At 42.7% G+C, this 22,154-nt stretch overlaps 1 protein-coding gene across 1 annotated transcript in view; it reads left to right on the top strand.

Moving 5' to 3' along the window:
* Positions 1-22,154, top strand: part of COQ8B (coenzyme Q8B) — a 70,768-nt gene that overhangs the window by 25,589 nt on the left and 23,025 nt on the right. Inside the window, exons 10-15 of the mRNA XM_056538791.1 lie at positions 155-236; positions 4,061-4,154; positions 7,341-7,482; positions 12,231-12,338; positions 13,873-13,938; positions 17,730-17,816. Of these exons, the coding sequence (XP_056394766.1) occupies positions 155-236; positions 4,061-4,154; positions 7,341-7,482; positions 12,231-12,338; positions 13,873-13,938; positions 17,730-17,816 (579 nt within the window). The remainder of the gene's footprint in view (positions 1-154; positions 237-4,060; positions 4,155-7,340; positions 7,483-12,230; positions 12,339-13,872; positions 13,939-17,729; positions 17,817-22,154) is intronic.

Genomic DNA, 22,154 nt, shown 5'->3' on the forward strand with positions numbered 1-22,154 from the left:
GTGGTCCTTGAAGGGTTAAGGTGGGTTTGGCACTTCTGTATCATTATGTTGTGTAAAACTGTAAGTATCACCTGAGAAAATTAGAATTTTTTTTTTTCATCGCTTGTGTTTACATAATACATTTTTTTTTTTTCTTTTTTAAATTTTTGACCAGTATCCCGGAATTGCTCAGAGTATTAAGAGTGATGTGGAAAATCTGCTGTCAATTCTGAAATTGAGCGTAGTTCTGCCAGACGGTAAGGAAGTCTACATTTCTTTCTGCTTTATACATGTTTGAGTGTTTTTTACACAGTGGATATTAAAGCAAATTATGTATAAAAATGTAATAGTTTTCCAGAGAGGCAGATGTTATGACACAAAAACTAAAAATTTTATCATGTTATGTCTTTACCTTTTTTTTTTTCTTTTTTTTTTTTTAAAGAAGATATCATGACTTAAAAAAAATATATATAGAAAGTAAAATCAAACATTATTGGCCTGTATAACCCTCCCTGCTCCAACCTAGATCCTTCCTTTGGTCTATGTTTAGTTATCTTGCAGTGTTGACCTCATGTACATCAATTCCTCTCCTCAGTGGTCATGTGCATATGTTCTAGCATCACCACTGATGGATGTACGTGATATCATTGCTGCAGGAAACTAAACAAAGGAGACCACCGGAGCATCTCCGCAACACTGTGTAACAGGGGAATAATGGATTAAAATTTCTTATTACATTTTTTTTATTCTAAAAAAATTTCCCATTGGAAAGCTGTTAGGGTCTAAAAGGAAAAGGCACCTTTCTTGTAGCTGATGGTGGCTGCCAAACGTATAAACTCTCCTTTTATTTCTCAGCCAAGTGTTAGCAAGCTGCTAAAGGCCTGCTATTGGACTCCACAGGGCAGGCACAAGATTTGAACGGTGGGCACAACACTCTTAGCTGAGCCCTGTACACCAGTCAAGGAGGGGCACGTAGGTGAGGGCAAGCAAGCAGGCGTGCCAGGCTGGGGCAGTTGAGCAGCTTGGCCCCCACCCCTCTGACAAATGACTAATGACATTTTTTTATATGTTTGGCCACCAGCATCAATAAAGATACTACACTCTGCACTGCCCACGTATCCTAGGCAGTCACCTGAAGTGTAATGTGGCTCTAGGAGCACTGTAGTACAAGGAGCTGATGGTGAGGATATGGGTGGTGCAATTTATGGACTTCAAGTAGAAAAAGACGCACTCACCCAGTCAGTTCTCTTGTTTGATATTTATTCGGTTTTCATATAATATGAACAACAGCAATGAAAAGAAACAGCTTCCCCGAAGTGCCTCGTGCAGAGCGTCGTAGGCAGGGACTTCTCACCTGGACGACGATGGCCGTTTCACGCCTGTCAGCGTTTCCTCAGGCGTGCAGAGCGTCATAGGTAGGGACTTCTCACCTGGATGACGGCGGCCGTTTTGCCCCCTGTTGGTCCCAAGGGGCCTGAGGAAACTACTACAGGGTGAAACGGCCACCGTCGTCCAGGTGAGAAGTCCCTACCTATGACGCTCTGCACGCCTGAGGAAACGCCGATAGGCGTGAAACGGCCATCGTCGTCCAGGTGAGAAGTCCCTGCCTACGACGCTCTGCCCGCTGCACTTCGGGGAAGCTGTATCTTTTCATTGCTGTTGTTCATATTATATGAAGAATGAATAAGTATCAAGCAAGAGAACTGACTGGGTGAGTGCGTCTTTTTCTACTTACCTTTTGGATTAATCATTAGATACAATTTGCTTTAAAGGGGTACTCCATTGAAAAACTTTTTTCTCTATCGGCTCCATTGGGGGACACAGACCGTGGGTGTTTGCTGCTGTCTCTAGGAGGTATGACACTATGGTAACAAAAAAGTCTGCTCCTCCCAGCAGGATATACCCGCCTCCAGGCCCTGAGCTAATCAGTTTTAGCTTAGTGTCTGAAGGAGGTGGACATGGTCTGGATTTCTCCAGGCCAGGTCTTATGTTTTATTATTTTCCTAGTTAGGGAATGTGTTAGTGTTTTATTCCTTTTTCTTTCATGTTTTCAGGTGGGGACTCAGGAACTGCGGCTCACTGTTTCCCCATTGCGAGTAAGGGGGCACAGACATTGCGTATATGCGCTGTTAACCCCCTCTCTCCAACGGTCAGCACCTGGGGTTGTACCTCATGGCTCCGGGTCCCCCTATTCCCTGCTCGCCTCGCTCGCACATGGTAGCTCGGCGTGATGCAGGTGACAGAAAGCTGACTGAAGACCTCGCAGAAGACTCCATTAGGTAAGTTCTTCTGACTGAGGTGAGTATATATTTTCTCCCTTAGGTGCTGACTTGCAACCTCTGGAGACCCTCATTTTTTGGACCACTTTCAGGTTAAAGGGCTGGCCTGTGTTGGGGCTCTATCTTTATTCAAAGCAGGGGCGAGCAAGGGCATTTTGAGCAGGAAGGGGTTACTTCTTACTATGTACGTGTGTGTGTGTGTGTTTTATACTATGCGGCTGTCAGCCACAGCGCTTACTATGCGGCTGACAGCCGCAGCGTTTGTACTGTTCGGTGCACGGAGCGCCGACTTACTTTAGTTTTCAGCAGCAGACAGCTGCCGGCGTACATGTGAATCGCCCGCTCACTTCCCCGCGGGCGCAGACGCGACTGACATGTGCGCCCAGGGCAAGGAGCGGGCGCCATTACTGTTCTTCTTCACGGCAGCCGGGGCGATTTTCGGGGGACAGAGGCCGATTAGACAGTGCCTCTGCTCCAGGCATGCCCCTCTATGACTATTGGCTGGCCTGTTTCTCCCTCTCTTTCTCTCAGAGCGGAGTTCTCCTCACAGCAGCTGCCACAGGGGACACAGACTCGGGTGAGAGAGTTCTTTTTTCATTATGTCCGTACCGAGAACTGTTCCTCCCTCTAAACAGACAACTGGAGCATTAGTTTCCCACTTTGTCTGTAAGTCCTGTAATTCCAAAATGCTTGGTTCTGCTGAACCCACTTGCTCCTGCTCCTCTGCTGCCCCAGACCCCATGGTGCCCCCGGATGCTCTTTCAGTTCCGGTGGATTCGGCCGCCCCTCCAGCCTGGGTTTCTTCCCTATCCCAGTATATGGCTGACTTGACGCAAGTCTCCCGTTCGGTGGCTGAGGCCTCCCGTGACGTGGTGTCTGCCTTGAAGAAGTCTGCCCTGCGCCGGCCCTCTAAAGGGACCCGCTCCCCTTCCCCACATACCTCACGCACTCACAAGCGTACTAGGGGTGCATCTTCTGACTCTTCCATTGAGTCTTCAGGTAGACGTGGGCGTTCCCCTCGTGGTTTTCTGTCCGAAGGTGTGTTCAGTTATATCTTTTCTTCTGGTTCTCGGACAAGTTCAGGTTTTTTCATTGACCTGTCGGTCCTCTCCTATTGCTCTGGTACTAAAACTGATTAGCTCAGGGCCTGGAGGCGGGAATATCCTGCTGGGAGGAGCCGACTTTTTTTGTTACCATAGTGTCATACCTCCTAGAGACAGCAGCATACACCCATGGTCTGTGTTCCCCAATGGATCCTTCGAGAGAGAGATTTTACGGTAAGGGTTAAAAAATCTCCTTTTTTAAAAAAAAAAAAAATCAACTGGTGCCAGAAAGTTAAACAGATTTGTAAATTACTTCTATTAAAAAATCTTAATCCTTCCTGTACTTATTAGCTGCTGAATACTACAGAGGAAATTCTTTTCTTTTTGGAACACAGAGCTCTCACAGAGATGTCAGCAGAGAGCACTGTGCTCATGATGTCAGCAGAGAGTTCTGTGTTCCAAACGGAAAAGAATTTCCACTGTAGTATTCAGCAGCTAATAAGTACAGGAAGGATTAAGATTTTTAATAGAAGTTATTTACAAATCTGTTTAACTTTCTGGCACCAGTTGATTTAAAAGAAAAAAGTTTTTCACCTGAGTATCCCTTTAATGTACTGGTGTCCACAGCTCTTAGCATCAAATACAGGTAACAGGTTCCTCTCGATTGACCAGCCCCTTATGTTCAGAAGAGGTGATGTTCTCTGATGTTATGTAACCATTTACTTCTGCACAGAAGGACTTATTGAACGTTTTTTACAGGTTTGTTTCCTGAAAACAGTGTACAAGTCCTACAGAAAGAACTGGCATGGGAGTGTGATTATATACGTGAAGCCAAATGTGCCAAGACGTTCAGGTAGAAATGTAATCCTTCTGTTTTGTTTTTTCCACATGGAGTCTCTGTTCATTTTTCTGATATGACCTACGGACATGCTCATATAGATGATAGGATAAGGAAATTAACCATATCAGTTTTGCAGTTGATGGGCTTTTTATGGCTTAGAAAATGACGTTTTTAACCAGGCGCTAGTGTCCAAAAGGCATGCAAGATCTGGAGGCAGGGATCCGTGCTCCCTGCTCTAAGCAATGTCCTGTATGTCATGGAAGGAAGAGGCAAACATTTCTGAGGCACCTCCTGGATACATTTGCCCATCAGTTGTGACACTTGCATATCATTTGCTTGCCCTATCACCTATACAGTAAGGTCTACAGTAAATATCAATAAAATGAGCTGATGGACTCCCTTTAAGCATGTACTTTAAAGGGGAACTCCAGTGGAAAACAAATGTTTTCAAATCAACTGGTGCCAGAAAGTTAGACAGATTTGTAAATTACTTGTATTTCAAAATTGTAATCCTTCCAGTACTTATCAGCTGCTGTATACTACAGAGAAATTTGTGTAGTTATTTTCAGTCCTGACAGCAGTGCTCTATGCTGACACCTCTGTCCGTGTCAGGAACTGTCCAGAGTAGAAGCAAATCCCTATAGCAAATCTCTCCTACTCTGGACAGTTCCTGACACGGACAGAGGTGTCAGCAGAGAGCACTGTGGTCAGACAGAAAAGAACTTCACAAATTTCTCTGAAGAATGTTTGTAGTATACAGCAGCTGATAAGTACTGGAATGGTTAAGATTTTTTAATAGAAGTAAATGACAAATCTGTTTAACTTTATGGCACCAGTTGATTTAAAAAAAATAATAATAATTCCACCGGAGTACCCCTTTAATACACAGCATATGTGTGGGTTCAGCTTCACCCTCTCAAATTTAAAGCTTGGATATTCGCTTTCAAAAGGAATCTATATTTGCTGTTATAAGCTGCAGACACTGTTGGATACCTTCTATGGTATAAAGGGCAAGCAGTACCTTTCCTCAAACTTTGCCAAAATTGTTTTATTTCTCAGCCAAGTGTCAAGGAGGTGGAACTAAGCCATTCTAATGCCAAATCCTGGTACTCCTTGCTTTGTCCTCACCTCCCAGCCCCTCCTTGACTGACATAAAGAGCCCTGTACATTAGTTAGGCAGGAGCTGAGATGTGAAGTCAAGCGAGGAGGTGTGCCAGGCCATGGCACTTGAGCAGCACAGCTCCTCCCCCTTGACACATGGCTGAAAAAGAAGGCGATTTTGACAACCACCATCAGCTCCAGGAAAAGTACAGTTTGCTCGAATACCCAAACAGCCATTCAGTGGTGATCTGCAGATCTTAGCAGCAAATGCAGCTTCACCTTAGTGACTTTACGTGAAAACGCCATGAGCCATAATTAATTTATTTTAATTTCATTTTACATTTTTTTTTTTTATTATAAAAATTATCAAATCGATTCCATTGTTTACAAATCTATCTGGTTAGCCTAGTAGCACAGTAGAGGAGACTTATTAACACTCTCTAAGATGTAGACATCATAGACAGTTGTGAACAGTGTGCGATAGAGCTGGCACCTCTCAAAGATGGCTCGTCTCTCACTGATGTGGCCACTAAGAAGGGAGTGCAAGGGTATAGTTAAGGGGATTGATACCCAACAGTTCTGCTGTGTATGCTTGTAGTAATCATACCTCACATTCTCCATGCATCCCCATTAGAGTTCTGAAGAGAATTCATAGTATTGTTCTCCTTAGGCTATGCAGAATTTCTGTGTGGAATTTCCTGCATCAGCAGAGTCCCATTGATACCAATGGGATTTTGCTGCACTGCAATTTACGCAGCAATCCAGTTCGCAGAAAGAATAGACATGTCTATTCTTTCAGTGGAGTCCGCACAGAAATGCATTGCTGTCTATGAGACAGCGCATTTCCGAGCGGTCCTAGCACCTGCATATTTATTCATTCTTCATATAATATGAACAGCAGCAGTGAAAAGATACCGCTTCCCCGAAGTGCAGTGTGCAGAGCGTCATAGGACGGGAATTTACACCTGGATGACTGCGGCCGTTTCACGCATGTCGGCGTTTCCTCAGGCCCCTTGGGGCCTGAGGACACGACGACAGGCGTGAAACGGCCGCCGTCGTCCAGGTGAGAAGTCCCTGCCCATGACGCTCTGCATGCTGCACTTCGACAGGGTAATGTCCGCACAGAAATTTTCCGTGCAAACAATAACCCGGAGGGGTAATCTAAGGCAACCCTAACCTGAATATTGACCCCTGCCTGTTAGTCCAGCAGGAAGGCAGCTGCAGGAGATAGTAGGCGGCTGAGCAGAACCCATAGGGATGTCTGCGGTGGTGAATTTGACCCTGGAGGTTCAGGCTATTAAACAGGAGACCTGCCTGATGTCAGTAGCTGATGACAGCGGGGCAAGAACCCATGTGACTTCAGTGTCCCAAAAGCATTTTCCCCTAAACAAGTACAATGTATGTTAGCAGGATGAGGCCAGAATAATAGAAGCTTGGTACTGGAACGCTCAGAACATTTGGTCAGGTATGCGAAAGACTAGCCACGGCCCCGTTAGAGCATATTACAAGACATTTATTTCATGTTTTTAGACCCTTTCTCTTACACATTCTTGGTTAAGCTAAGTTTAGGCAAATATTTTTTGGGGGAAACTGTGGGGCAGGTACATTAAAAAACCTGATGTATTTTAACGCTCCTTGTAGCCTGGTTTCCGAATAAGTGTTTTCCAACCAGGGTGCCTCCAGCTGTTGCAAAACTTCAACTCCCAGCATGCCCGGACAGCCGAAGGCTGTCCGGGCATGCTGGGAGTTGAAGTTTTGCAACAGCAGGAGGCACCCTGGTTGGGAAACACAGTTTTAGACAAAATCATCCTTAGCAATGGCATGGAAGACTCCATTGTTGAGCAGGAAGTTTTTTTTGACTCCGTAAGGCTTTCAAATATATTGCAATTGGTTTTTCATTCACTCGAATTCTTTGTTCACATTAATAGATGTTACCAGAGAGCAGTGCATTGTGGGAAGCTTACTTGCAGCTAGAATAAGCTGTCAGTTCTACAGTCTGTGGATTATACTGTATATGCTTTATTTTGGATGTGAATGAAGTGGACTTGTATTAGGTAGACTGTCAGCTTTGTCTTATGTTTCCCCCATTACGTACAGGAGTCTCCTGAGCGATGATCCTTTCTTCAGGGTCCCACAAGTGATTGATGATCTTACCACCAAGAGAGTATTGACTATGGAGCTGGTGTCTGGAGTTCCTCTAGACCAGTGCGCAGAGATGGACCAGGAAACCCGCAACCAGGTCAGATATAGGAATGATAGTGATCTTCACAACCCTATAGTGATCTCATATTGTGGTGTGACTCCCCACTGAAGCGCTATACACCACTGTCTCGTCTCTTTCCAGGTTTAGTGCTGGACAGAGAACTAGTTTGGGCTGTTCCTGAAATTCCCTGAATATATCTTCTTGGGACCTTATCGTCATCCTCCTCTACTCTGATCCTTTCCTTTGCTTTCTTTCCCTTTTTGATCTTCCTCATATGTCCTTGACATATACAATTATTAGTATCAATGAGACACATGAGCACTTAGGCTAAGTTCACACTACCGTCGTGCTCCATACTGTTCTGTTTGTCTTTTTTGTTTTTTAATTTGTGCTGAACAGATCCAAAACGGATCAGAGCACAACTGACACCACCGCGTCCTGACATATGCCAATGAGGTGTCTGTTGAGGATCCAGTATTTTACTGGAGTTGAGCGAAGAAGAAGAAAAAATAGGACATGCACTACTTTTTTTTTTTTTTTTTTTTTTCTTTCTGCTTAATTCTCATTGTTCCGACAGACTGGACGACTGAGCTTCCTTTACGGGAGCACAACGGCAATGTGAACAAGCCTTTAATCGGTTTGTTATTGTATTTTTATTGGTATTTTCTTTGTATTGGTTATAAATTGTTTATAATTATTACTGGTACATTGATAGCCCTTTGCATGACATTTTAACTATTGACTTATTTGTATGCTGACCTGATCTGAGGTGTTAACACTTTTTTTCTTTTATTAATGTACCTGTGAAGTTTTTCAAGAGTAGGAGTTATCTATGGGCCTACCCCACTGCCCTGAGAAAGAAGGGACCATAGTGCTGAACTGTTATGTGCCCTTAATGGTTTTCCCCAGCACAGTGGGGCCCAGCCACCCCTGCGTGCAGAGGAACTGCAACACATTACCATTCAAGCAAATAGGGTCCATGCTACAGTTCCCTGCACACACAGATGACTGGGCCTCCTACTGTCCCCAGAAAAATTTTGCAAGGGGCCTCAAAGCTAGATCAACAATGCAGCTGCTTCTTTCTAAGGGTAAGAGGGTATACCAGAGGTTGGCCCTTACTGAACATTTAGGGATTTGCTCTTCGTTTTATAAGAATGCCACTCTTAGTCAGAATTCCATTAACTTTTTAGTTTAACCCCTAAAGGACGCAAGGTGTACATGTACGCCCTGCGCCTGCTACAGGACTTTGAAACAAGCTTAGGAGTTGAGTTTACTTTCAAAGCCGGTGGGTAGCAGCTGCTATGAGCAGCCAGGACCCCCCACTAATGCCAGAGATAAGCGATCATACTGTTGTCCAGCATTAACCTTTTTAGATTGCGTAATTGGAGATTTTCCTACCCTTGGTGACGGAAAAATATAGATTTTATTAAAGATTGGAGACTAGCATTATGCTAAATTCTTTCTTTACTGAATTGATAGCAGCAAACAAAGAGTTAATAAACAGTTAACAAGTAAAAAGTTGAAGCAGTACATTAAGTCAGTACTTAACCAGTAATGGTACAGTCCAGGTGAATATAAGGACCCCTCAGGTGAAGCCCCTCCTCTTTCTTTGATGAAGTGGTAGATGAGAATAATATAAAGTTGACGTTCTCATGTTGAAAACAGAATAAATGGAACTTGAACCAATTGCAGGTCAAGAAACAAGAGTTCCAGTCCGTTATGGAGTTTGACAAACCTGTGAGGTATTCTGCTTTCAAAATAATGATTTGATTCAGACAAAAGTGCCCACAATACATTGTGATATTGGCAAAAATTTCTGATTTGGTACCTACTAGTCTTTAGATGTATTGTACCACAGGAATGTTGTACATCCGCATAGAATACAACAATGGGACTTCTCTTTGGTGAAACTCTTGAGGGCAAAAGAACCCGCCAAAAGTTCTAAACAGTTGATATGAAGAAGGGAGTCTTCTTCGGATAATTTTCTTCCTGTGGAAAGGGAACTGCAGTGAGCACCCCAACCCAGACGACTGCCATTCGATTCTGTGATCATATCCAGAACTGAACTGAAGTTGGCTTTGCCGTTCCAAGCCTAAATATGATGAAGCCACCATAGAAGGTCTTCTTTGGTATCTAAAGTAAGGGATATCTCATCTGAATAACCCAAGCCATTTCTCAAATGTTGTGAAGAGGTGCTTGGAAGATTGCTTGAATGGAAGCAGAAAGTAATCCTACAATATGAGCAATGGCTCATGGGGACACTTAATGTTTGTTCAAAAGGGATCGTATTGAACTCAAAACTAAAAATATTTGAGAAGAATATGGAGAAACACTTACCTGTAGGGAATCTCGATCGTGGGAAGCCTCTATGGCCCCTTGCCCTCCATGGACGCCCTATGCTTGGAAAGAAGCGGGTTGGTTGATAAGAAACCTGTGATAAAGAGAAGTTATCTGGTCTAGGTGGGGGAAGGCATCTGTATGGTTGTCTGATGTATTTGTTTATCTCTTCAATGTATGAGTCCCCAAACAGATAATTATCAGCAGATGGCGTAGAGTCTGAAGATGCCAAGTGGATTAATTCCTGGCCGGTTTGTCAAGAGGTTTCTTAACCCACAGGCTAGCAAACTTTGAAACTTGTGGATGAGGAATCCATTCCCCTGACTGTGGGTGTTTAATCTCACCCAGGTTAAAGTATGGATTCCTCGAACTATCCAGAATGACAGGACCAGATGATTCCCAATAAGAGGCCTTAGATGCCCGCTTATGGTATACTTCCTCTGGGGCCGAGGGTAACTTAGAGACCTCTTGAATTGAGCTTTAGATAAAGCATTTATTTATTAAGCCCCTGCTTGTGATGTCATTCTCTTTTGTTTGGCCGCAGAAAGATCGGTAATGAGATGACGTTGTTTTCGGTAGCTTTACCCTGTTTAAATCCACCCACCATGTGAGAGGTGTGCCTTGCAGACCAAAACAACTGAGGGTGTGGCTGGACCCATTTAAGGGGAACCATGAAATGTGTTATGGTTCATTACTGAAGCCACGGATTAAGCAATGATATCATGTATGGAAGATTTTTTGACCAGTCTGGTCCACCATAGGCTGTAATAGATTTTCTTCTATATTATCAAAATTATAAGTGTCAGACATTTTAGTTGATTCCTCTTCTCCATGTATGAATAGAAAAATTATATATGAGAGAAAATATAGGAAGTAATATAATAAATTAAGGATAAATAGAATTGTATTTGGATAGGGGATAAGATGTTTAAGCACCGGAGTACCCCTTTAAGAATATATAGATATATGTGAGAGAAAATAGGGATGAAATTTGATATAAATAGACAAGGGATTAAATATATACACTGAGAAAATGAATTAAAACAAGGGAATATATAATGAAAATTATTAGAGAGAGATTGAGAGAGAGTGTTTACTGTATTTTGCCAGTGGGTTCGGTTTGCTGATCTGGACCCTGTGATCACACGGGAAGTCCCGATCAGCTGAGATGACCTGCGGAGGGCCCTCACGTGCATCTTTGTTTTCCATTCTCCAGTCTGCTAATCCAGTCTATTTTGGCAGGCTGAGGAAACAGAGCTATGATAACACTGATCAATGCAATATTATGGTACAACATTGAACAGTTTTTGCAATTAAAAGATTGCATGTAATAGTCTCCTAAGGTGAATAAAATTTAAAAAAATAGTTTTTAAGTGAATAAGCAAAATAATGTTAACAAAAATTAATGTATTTGGCATTGCCGTGTGCACAAATTGCTGAACTTTAAAAAAAAAAAAAAAAAAAAATTTGCTTTTAAAACGTAAAAAAATCCAGAATTCCTGTTGCTTTGGCACTACATATATCAGAACAAAATGAATAAAACGTGATCAAAACGTCCTATGCAAACAAATAATGCCAGCAAAAACCGCAGATCATGATGCAAAACATTAAACCCTCATACATCCCCATATATGGAACAATATGTGTTATAGGGGTCAGAAGAGGACAATTTTAGGCATACTCATTTTCTTACAAAAAGCTTTATTTTTTAAAAGTAGTGAAATAAAACAAAGCTCATCTAAATTGGGTATCGTTGTAATCAAATGGATCTTCAAAATAAAGATAACGTGTCATGTTTACCAGCAGAGTGCACAGTGTAGCAACAAAAACCTTAAAGGGGTTATCCAGGAAAAAACTTTTTGTGTATATATATATATATATCAACTGACTCCAGAAATATAAACAGATTTGTAAATTACTTCTATTAAAAAATCTTAATCCTTTCGGTACTTATGAGCTGCTGAAGTTGAGTTGTTCTTTTCTGTCTAAGTGCTCTCTGATGACTTGTGTCTCGGGAACCGCCCAGTTTAGAAGCAAATCCCCATAGCAAACCTCTTCTACTCTGTGCAGTTCCCGAGACAAGCAGAGATGTCAGCAGAGAGCACTGTTGCCAGACAGAAAAACAACAACTCAACTTCAGCAGCTAATAATTATTGAAAGGATTAAGATTTTTTAATAGAAGTAATTTACAAATCTGTTAAACTTTCTTGAGCCAGTTGATATAAAAAAAATGGAATACCCCTTTAAAAACAGAAATCTGCCTCATTGTATTTTTTACTTGTTTCAGTGGTTTTATAGTACAGGTTATTTTATATACCTTATATGCTTCTTGGTTTACCATGCAGTTTATGTAGAACGTAATTGATCTTTTCACCTTGTTTTGGCTTTCATCTTGCCTTTTCATTGAGTGTTCCATCTTGACGTTTGCACTGCTCTTTGCTTTTCAGGTATCCTACAATATTCTCCGGCTCTGCCTCCAGGAGCTCTTTCAATTTCGCTTCATGCAGACTGATCCAAACTGGTCCAACTTTTTCTATGATGCTGATGTAGACAAGGTAAAAATTGGCGCGCGCACATTCTGTAGTCTTCAGGCAGTTACAGTGGAGGGATAGTGTATACATGGTGGACAAGCTGTTTTTTTATTAATTCATTTTATTTTATCTATTTTATTTTTTATTAATTAATTTATTTAAAAAAAAATTTTTTTATTAATTTAATCTAATTAATTAATTTTTTTTCAAGCAGGTTATATTATTTGCTATGTCCACTTTCACAGCCAATTTTTTACTGTGCGTCCTAAATGAAAGACTATAGGGGAGATTTATTAAAACCTGTGTAGAGGAAAAGTGGTGTAGTTGCTCATAGAAACCAATTAAAGGGGTATTCCAGGAAAAAACTTTTTTTTATATATCAACTGGCTCCAGAAAGTTAAACAGATTTGTAAATTACTTCTATTAAAAAATCTTAATCCTTTCAGTACTTATGAGCTTCTGAAGTTAAGGTTGTTCTTTTCTGTCTAAGTGCTCTCTGATGACATGTGTCTCGGGAACCGCCCAGTTTAGAAGCAAATTCCCATAGCAAACCTCTTCTAAACTGGGCGTTTCCCGAGACAGGTGTCATCAGAGATTACTTAAACAGAAAAGAACAACCTTAACTTCAGAAGCTCATAAGTACTGAAAGAATTAAGATTCTTTAATAGAAGTAATTTACAAATCTGTTTAACTTTCTGGAACCAGTTGATATATATAAAAACGTTTTTTTTCCTGGATAACCCCTTTAATTGCTGCTTTTTATTTTTAAAAGACCTCTGAAGAATCATAAAGCAGTCTGGTTGGTTGCTAGGACCAACTGCATCATTCTTCCTCTACACAAGTTTTGATAAATCTCCCTATATTTTTAATACACAGAACTACATTTATTGGTGACCTATATAGCAGATATAGAGCAGATAAGAGACAACGGAGCAGACAGCGCCGCACATTGTGTAGTGGCCGTATTGCGTTACTGCAGCTTGGCTTTATACATTCACTTCAGTGGGAGCTGAGCTGCAGTAACCCAGCATGGCCACTAAACAATGTACAGAGCTGTCAGATTAATGCTGGTTTACTGTATATGTGGACACTGCAGTTCTGGAAAATAGCTGATTGGCAGGGGGCACGGTTTTGGCACCCCATTGATTAGATCAGGGTTTCCCAACCAGGGCTACGTTCAGCTTTTTTCTATTATATAACCAACGAAAAAGGAATTAAAGTTTACTGATGTCCTATCCTCAGGATAGATCAATATCTAATCCAGTGTTTCCCAACCAGGGTGCCTCCAGGTGTTTCAAAACTACAACTCCCAGCATGCCTGGACAGCCAACGGCTGTCCAGGCATGCTGGGAGTTGTAATTTTGCAACATCTGGAGGCCCCCTGGTTTGGAAACACTGGATTAGATATTGATCTATCCTGAGGATAGGACATCAGTAAACTTGAATTCCTTTTTCGTTGGTTATATAATAGAAAAAAGCTGAACGTAGCCTTTAAATTGAAGCTTGTTCATATGGAAATAATAGGAATTCTCTCTGCTTTGTACACATTTCCTCTTAGGTGATGTTGTTGGACTTTGGAGCCAGTCGGTGGTTTGACACGGCGTTCACTGATGATTATATTGAGGTGAGTTGAAATCTCTGATGGTTCCTCCCCCCCCTCAGGGCTCTTTAGTGGTGGTAAACTGGACAATTGTCTTTTTCTTTGGAGGCTGCAAAGAGCAAAATCTGCAGAAGCAAAGTAAAACCTTCCATTTTTTTTTTAGCTATGTATTTAGAAATCTAGTGGTAGCATTACTATGCATCTGGAAAGTCTTAAAGGGGTACTCCACTGGAAAACATTTTTCTTTAAATCAATTGGTGCCAGAAAGTTAAAGGGGTACTCCGCCCCTAGACATCTTATCCCCTATCTGAAGGATAGGGGATAAGATGTCAGATCGCCGCGGTCCCGCTGCTGGGGACCCCTGGGATCGTTGTTGAGGCACCCCGCTCTCATTACAGCACAGAGCGAGTTCGCTCTGCACGTAATGACGGGCAGTACAGGGGCCGGAGCATCGTTACGTCACGGCTCCGCCCCTCATGACGTCACGGCCCGCCCCTTTCAATACAAGTCTATGGGAGGGGGCGTGGCGGTCGTCACGCCCCCTCCCATAGACTTGCATAAAGGGGACGGGCCGTGATGTCACGAGGGGCAGAGCCATGACATCACGCTGCTCCGTCCCCCGTATCGCCCGTCATTACGCACAGAGCGGACTCGCTCTGTGCTGTAATGAGAGCGCAGTGCCGCAGCGGGGATCCCAGGGCTCCCCAGCAGCGGGACCGCGGAGATCTGACATCTTATCCCCTATCCTTTGGATAGGGGATAAGATGTCTAGGGGTGGAGTACCCCTTTAAACAGATTTGTAAATTACTTCTATTAAAAAAAAATCTTTACCCTTCCAGTACTTTTAAGCAGCTGTATGCTACAGAGGAAATTCTTTTCTTTTTGAATTTCTTTTCTGTCTGACCACAGTGCTCTCTGCTGACACCTCTGTCAGTGTCAGGAACTGTTCAGAGTAGGAGCAATCCCCATAGCAAACCTATTCTGTCTGGACAGTTCCTAAAATGGACAAAGGTGTCAGCAGAGAGCACTGTGAACAGACAGAAAGGAAATTTTAAAAAAAAGAACTTCCTCTGTAGTATACAGCAGCTGATAAGTACTAGAAGGATTAAGATTTTTAAATAGAAGTAATTTACAAATCTGGGAAGAAAAGTGCAGAAGCCAGCGGTATAATAAACTTCACCTTTATTCGTTATCCATATAAAACTTCGACATGGCGTGTATAAAACTTCAACATGACGCGTTTCAGGTCATGTGATCTTTCATCAGATGCATCTGATGAAAGATCACATGACCTGAAACGCGTCATGTTGCTTATCCAGGAGGTTTTATCATTTGTATTTTGAGACGCCATGTCGAAGTTTTATATGGATAACGAATAAAGGTGAAGTTCATTATACCGCTGGCTTCTGCACTTTTCTTCCTGAATTGGAGGTCTTCTTGCCGTCCAGAGGATCGGGTGAGCTGACTATCCTTGTTATAATTTACAAATCTGTTTAACTTTCTCGCACCAGATCATTTAAAGAAAAATTTGGAGTTCCCCTTTAAGACCCTCATATTTTCTCACATTTTGGTATGTTGTGACCTTGTCTTAAAAATAAAGCAACAAAGAAAGTTTTTTCCCCATGATTGTGCACTCAACACCCCGTAATGCAAATCTGAAAATTTATTACAAAGAAAAAATAATAATTTAGCATGGACATAAGGATTTTTAGACCCTTGTCACTTGAAATCTAGATATAGAGACCCCATTTCTCTTGATAGTCTCTGAGATGCTTCTACACCTTGATTGTAGTCTGTGGTAAATTCAGTCGACTGGACCGGATTTGAGCAGACCTTATATAGACAGGGCGACTATTAGAGATGAGCGAACTTACAGTAAATTCGATTCGTCACGAACTTATCGGCTCGGCAGTTGATGCCTTTTCCTGCGTAAATTAGTTCAGCATTCAGGTGCTCCGGTGGGCTGGAAAAGGTGGATACATTCCTAGGAAAGAGTCTCCTAGGACTGTATCCACCTTTTCCAGCCCACGGGAGCACCGGAAAGCTGAATTAATTTATGCAGGATAAAGTAATCAACTGCCGAGCCGAGAAGTTCGTGACAAATCGAATTTACTGTAAGTTCGATCATCTCTAGCGACTATATAAGGTATCACAGCTGACAATGCATATCAGAGCAAAAAATTAAAACAGCCTTGAGGGGGAAAGAACGGTGTGTAGAGCTCAGAAACAGGATTGTGTGGAAACACAGATATAAAGAATGGTACGAAAATGTTTGCTGCACTGAAAGCTCAGTGGTATCAAAGATGCGAACATTATTTATTCCAAAAAATATTGTTAAAAAACAACAAAAACAAATAATCAAATACGCCATGATTGCGATAGTTGGTTATTCCACCTCCCAAAAAAACTGAAAAGAAGGATCAGAAAGTCATCCGCATTCTTAAATGGTACCAACAAGTTTTGAGCCCTAACAAAGCGCCATCTGGCAAATAATAAGTTATGAATCTTGTAATGTGGTGACACTAGTTATAATTTTTTTTTTTATATTTCTATTATGACAATGTAGTTTGTCTTAGGGTGGTATTTAATTTGAAATAATAATAATAAAAAAATTAAAAAAAACTGCCTTGTAGCTCACCTACCTTTTAAAACCTTCCCTGTTCTCCCTAATGCAATGGTTTCAGAATACAGTGACCCCCCCCCCCCCCCCGACCTACGATGGCCCCGACATACAATCATTTCAGCATACGATCACCTCTCAGAGACCATCGCATGGTAAAGGCAGCATCAACATACGATGCTTTTGTATGTCGGGGCCATCGCATAAACGGCTATCCGGCAGCGCAGACTGCTTCAGCTGCCACCAGATAGCCGTTTACGGTGCCCCCTGTGGTCCGCTGACGATCACTTACCTGTCCTCGGGGCTCTGGCGCATCCTCTTCGGGATCCCCTGCATCGTTGGCGCTCTCCATTGACGTCATCCCGTCGCTGCGCACTCCGTCCCGTCATCCAATAGGAGCAGCGTGCGTAGCAACGTGATGGCGGCGACGGAGAGCGAGGATGCCGGGGAAGCAGAGGCCTTGCCGGAGCGTCGGGAACGCGGCGACAGCGATGGACGGCGACATCCCGGGCAGCGGTGACGGTCCGGAGCGGCGGGGACATGTGAGTACAACTTCCTCTACCAGTGGTCTTCAACCTGCGGACCTCCAGATGTTGCAAAACTACAACTCCCAGCATGCCCGGACAGCTGTTGGCTGTCCGGGCATGCTGGGTGTTGTAGTTTTGCAACATCTGGAGGTCTGCAGGTTGTAGACCACTGTCCTATACATTACATTGCACTGATCCCTCAACATGGGCTGGTTTCAACAAACGATGGTCCGTTTGAAACGGATTACCATTAGAGATGAGCGAACTTACTGTAAATTCGATTCGTCACGAACTTCTCGCCTCGACTTCCCGTGGGCTGGAAAAGGTGGATACAGTCCTAGGAGACTCTTTCCTAGGACTGTATCCACCTTTTCCAGCCCACCGGAGCACCGGAAAGCTGAACTAATTTACGCAGGAAAAGTCATCAACTGCCGAGCCGAGAAGTTTGTGACGAATCGAATTTACTGTAAGTTCGCTCATCTCTAATTACCATCATATGTTGAGGGACCACTGTATATGTCAGTTGCCGTCTTCTAAGACCCAGGGTATTATCCTGACAGTCTTGGTAGTTGTACACCCGCAGTGACTCCTACAGTCCTGTGATCGGGCATCAGGGTTGTGCAAGTGCTCGATGTCTTGGTGACTGCCTCTTCTTCTGTCCTATTCAGGTTGTAAAAGCAGCAGCAGAAGGCAACAGAGCAAGAGTTCTACAAAAGTCCAGAGACCTGAAATTTCTGACTGGGTTTGAAACAAAGGTAAATGGTGCAACATTTAGGGAACTCTTTGGGGTGGCAATGACATCTGAATAAATGGGATTTGTTCCTCAGCATATCAGAAGAAATAGTCCTTAGTCTGATTTTACCTTTTTTAATGTCTTTCCTCCAATAATACAGTGATCCCTCAAGTTACAATATTAATTGGTTCCAGGATGGAAAGAGGTGTTCCCAAGCCCGGGGGCGGGTACACTTCCCCCGCTCCCCCTCTCATCCCTGTACTTGCTTGGCTGACAGTCATCTGGAAGCCGAGCCCTGTTTTTAAATCTTGTTCCTGCACTGTGCATATAAAATGTGTGCAGCTGGTTGTCAATCAAGCAGATACATGGAAAAACTGTAAAAAAAAAATTAATACTAATAAAAATGTGAAATTGTTGTAGTTCTACTAATTCACTGAATAATTTCAAAGCGTAACTGTGATCACGCTCCAGTGGCAGGATATCTGTTTAAAACTCCTGCATATTCTGAGCCTGGGACTTGCCTAAAACTACAGTGATCTTGATATGGATTTGCCTGAAGTCACATTCAAGTCTATAGGGCTTAAAGGGGTACTCCGGGGGAAAACAAATGGTTTTTATATCAACTGGTGCCAGAAAATTATACAGATTTGTAAATTATTTTTATTTAGAAATCTTATTCCTTCCAGTACATATCAGCTGCTGTATACTACAGAAAAAGTTGTCTAGTTCTTTTTTAGTCTGACCACAGTGCTCTCTGCTGCCATCTCTGTCCATGTCAGGAACTGTCCAGAGTAGGAGCAAATCCCATAGAAAACCTCTCCTGGACAGTTCCTGACATGGACAGAGGTGGCAGCAGAGACCACTGCTGTCAGACTGGAAACAATTACACAACTTCCTCTGAAGCTAACAGCAGCTGATAAGTACTGGAAGGATTAACATTTTTAAATATAAGTAATTTACAAATCTGTTAAACTTTATGGCACCTGTTGATTGAAATTTTTCCACTGGATTACCCCTTTAAGGCAAATCTGTATTCTGAATGCTGTAGTCTCTGGCCCCAAAATTGCAGGAGATTTAAGCAATAGCCTGCCGTTGGAGCGTAATGCTGACAGCCCAATATACTGGTTTATAGTGTGGGTGAACAGCTTTACAAAGAGTTGTCACTTACTTTAATCTGTATTAGTTGTAGAATTATGGCCATTTATTCTGTCATTGCTACTGTGTGCAGTGGAAACGGGGAGCCGGTTTGCCTTGCTCCCCCGCCTCCTCAATATTTACTCGCCGACCCGCCCCATGATGAATATTCAAATGGGTGAAGGCTCTGCTCTCTAAGCATAGTGCTGCGCAGAGAGTGGAGCGTTCACACCCGGCAGGCTCTCGCATCCTAGTAGACATTTGAATATTTATCACAGAGGTTGGTCGGCAGTGAATATTGAGGAGGCAGGGGAGCTTGGTGAGCTGACTCCCGCCTCTATTGCGCACAGCAGCCCAGTAGGGATGAAACAATAAATGACCTTAAATCTGCAACTAATACACAGGTTAAAGTAAGTGTCAACTCTTTGTAAAGTTGTTCACCTGCACTATAAAGAAGCTTATTTGTCAGTTTCTCTCTTAAAGGGGTACTCCGCCCCTCGACATCTTATCCCCTATCCAAAGGATATGACGCGCAATACAGGGGCCGGAGCATCGTTACGTCACGGCTCCGCCCCCTTGTGACGTCACAGCCCGCCCCTTTCAATACAAGTCTATGGGAGGGGGCGCGGCGATCGTCACACCACCTGCCATAGACTTGCATTAAGGGGACGGGCCGTGATGTCATGAGGGGCGGAGCCATGACATCACGCGGCTCCGTCCCCTGTATCGCCCATCATTACACACAGAGTGAACTCGATCTGTGCTGTAATGATAGCGGGGAGCTGCAGCGGGGATCCCGGGGGTCCCCAGCAGCGGCACCACCGCGATCTGACATCTTATCCCCTATCCTTTGGATAGGGGATAAGATGTCTAGGGGCAGAGTACCCCTTTAAGCTTTAACTCGCAAAGCAGTGTCATGATTGTGTTTTTATAGATGGTCAATTGCATTCTATTACTTGTGGAGAAAGCAGCCCACCATGTTTAATTCCATCCGTTTCCACACAAAATGGACTTTAGATTGACAGCGCAATATGGAGGAATACAAAGATACAGTTTTATGTTATGTTCACATAGAGCTTGGCGGTATGACCAAAATGCATATCACGGTATTTTTGGAAGTTATGGCGGTTCCATGGTATTTAACGGCATTCTCTCCCACCTCCAAACACGCTGGGGAACTAATCATAAGTGACCCTCGGGCGTTGTTCTGCTCTCTGCTGCCACCTCTGCCAGGAACTGTCCAGAACATAAGCAGATCCCCATAGCAAACCTCTCCTGACTTGGACAGAGGTGGCAGTAGAGAGCACTAAGATCAGACTGGAAAGAACTACACAACTTCCTCTGGAGCATACAGCAGCTAAGTACTGGAAGGATTAAAAATGTAAATGGAAGTAATCTACAAATCTCTAACTTTCTGGCACTAGTTGAATTGAAAACTTTTTTTTTCCCCCCCTCCGAAGTACCCTTTTAATGTTAAAACGACTTAATCTCAGCTGTAGAAAAATAAATTTTAGGAACCCATTGGACACATTTTGTCTAACCATGTATTATTCTTGATTTACAGGATGGGGGGAAAAACTAGCTAATATGTGGGGGCCCGAATGTTAGAAAGAAGGGTTGGGAGCTGTTTAGGACCAATATTTATCAGCCATTGTGGAGCCTGTCATCCATTGGATGACCCAAATTGTCTATACATTCACAGACAGAACATGGTTTGTGTCAGAGGAACTGAATACTTAGGGGTTCCCCCATAGATTACAATTGGTTTGGCATTAGATCAGTGTTTCCCAAGCTGGGTGCCTCCAGCTGTTGCAAAACTACGGCTGTCCGGGCATGCTGGGAATTGTAGTTTTGCAACAGCTGGAGGCACCCTGCTTGGGAAACACTGCTTGATATACTAGAAGATATGATGGGTTCACCAGTATATGGCTCAGGTTTAGTATTATGGTTGCAGACCTTGTTACGTTGCCAGTTGAGGATACCCAGGAGGCCATATAATAGGAGCAATGCTTCAGAGGTGATATTTTGGCTTCAATCACAGCTCTCTGATATTTCCTGTTATGTTAAAGGGGTATTCCAGGAAAAAAACTTTATATATATATATATATATATATATATATATATATATATATATATATATACTCCAGAAAGTTAAACAGACGTGTAAATGACTTCTATTAAAAAATGTTAATCCTTCCAGTACTTATCAGCTGCTGAAATTGAGTTGTTGTTTTCTGTCTTAACTGCTCTCTGATGACACCTGCCTCGGAAGCTGTCCAGAGTAGCAGCGAATCCCCATAGCAAACCTCTTATGCGCTGGACAGTTCCTGAGACAGACAGACGGACAGGTGTACGCAGAGAGCACTGTTGTCAGACAAAAAAGAACAATGCAACTTCAGCAGCTGATAACTATTGGAAAGATTAAGATTTTTTAATAGAAGTAATTTACAAATCTAAAAAAGAAAAAGAAATGGTCTAATGGGCATACCCCTATACCCAAGGTGTAAACAATATACCGTAAATACAAATAAATCTATTTTGCCTGACCAAGGAAAGTGTACAGGATTTTTTTAAATATAAAGAATAATTGAATTATTGAAAAGCGTGCTTCAATTGTAATATATATTCTTTACTTTATTAAAATTAACAGTATCTAATAAACTATCTTCACACAGGGCCCTTGTGTGAAAAATAGAATAGACAGTTCACAATTATTAATAAAACATTAAACATAAAATAGACATAAAAATTGTTGCCACTAGTGAATAATTATTCATTTGATCCTGTTGAGAATATTCAAATAATGTTGTAACAACCAGCGTCCATAAATGTCACTAAATGGTTAACACAGGTTGTAGCCTGGTTATTTGATCTTAAATGTTCAGATGTTTCAGAAATGTTTCAAAGTTATGACAAATGTAGCACTGTAGCCTAAGTGTAGAGCACTATAGCACAGGTGGCAGAATGTTTTACCAGTCTCTGGATAGAAGTCCGCTGTAGATGGAATTAGGATACCAGCGATCCTCCCAGGGTTGCAGGAGTTGAGCGCTGGCGATGGCAGGTCTGGTCTGCGCCGGACCGATGGAGAGCCGCTCGCTGGTGATGGTACTCACTGCTGTTGGTAGTGTGCAAAACCTCATGGGGTCAGCGCGTGACGTCACTGGTAACCGGCTGGAGGCAAACACTGGAGACAGAGGCTGGGACCAGAAGCTGTGGGTGCTCACTT

This window comes from Hyla sarda, chromosome 9 (genome assembly GCF_029499605.1).
Source record: "Hyla sarda isolate aHylSar1 chromosome 9, aHylSar1.hap1, whole genome shotgun sequence".
Lineage (NCBI taxonomy): Eukaryota > Metazoa > Chordata > Amphibia > Anura > Hylidae > Hyla > Hyla sarda.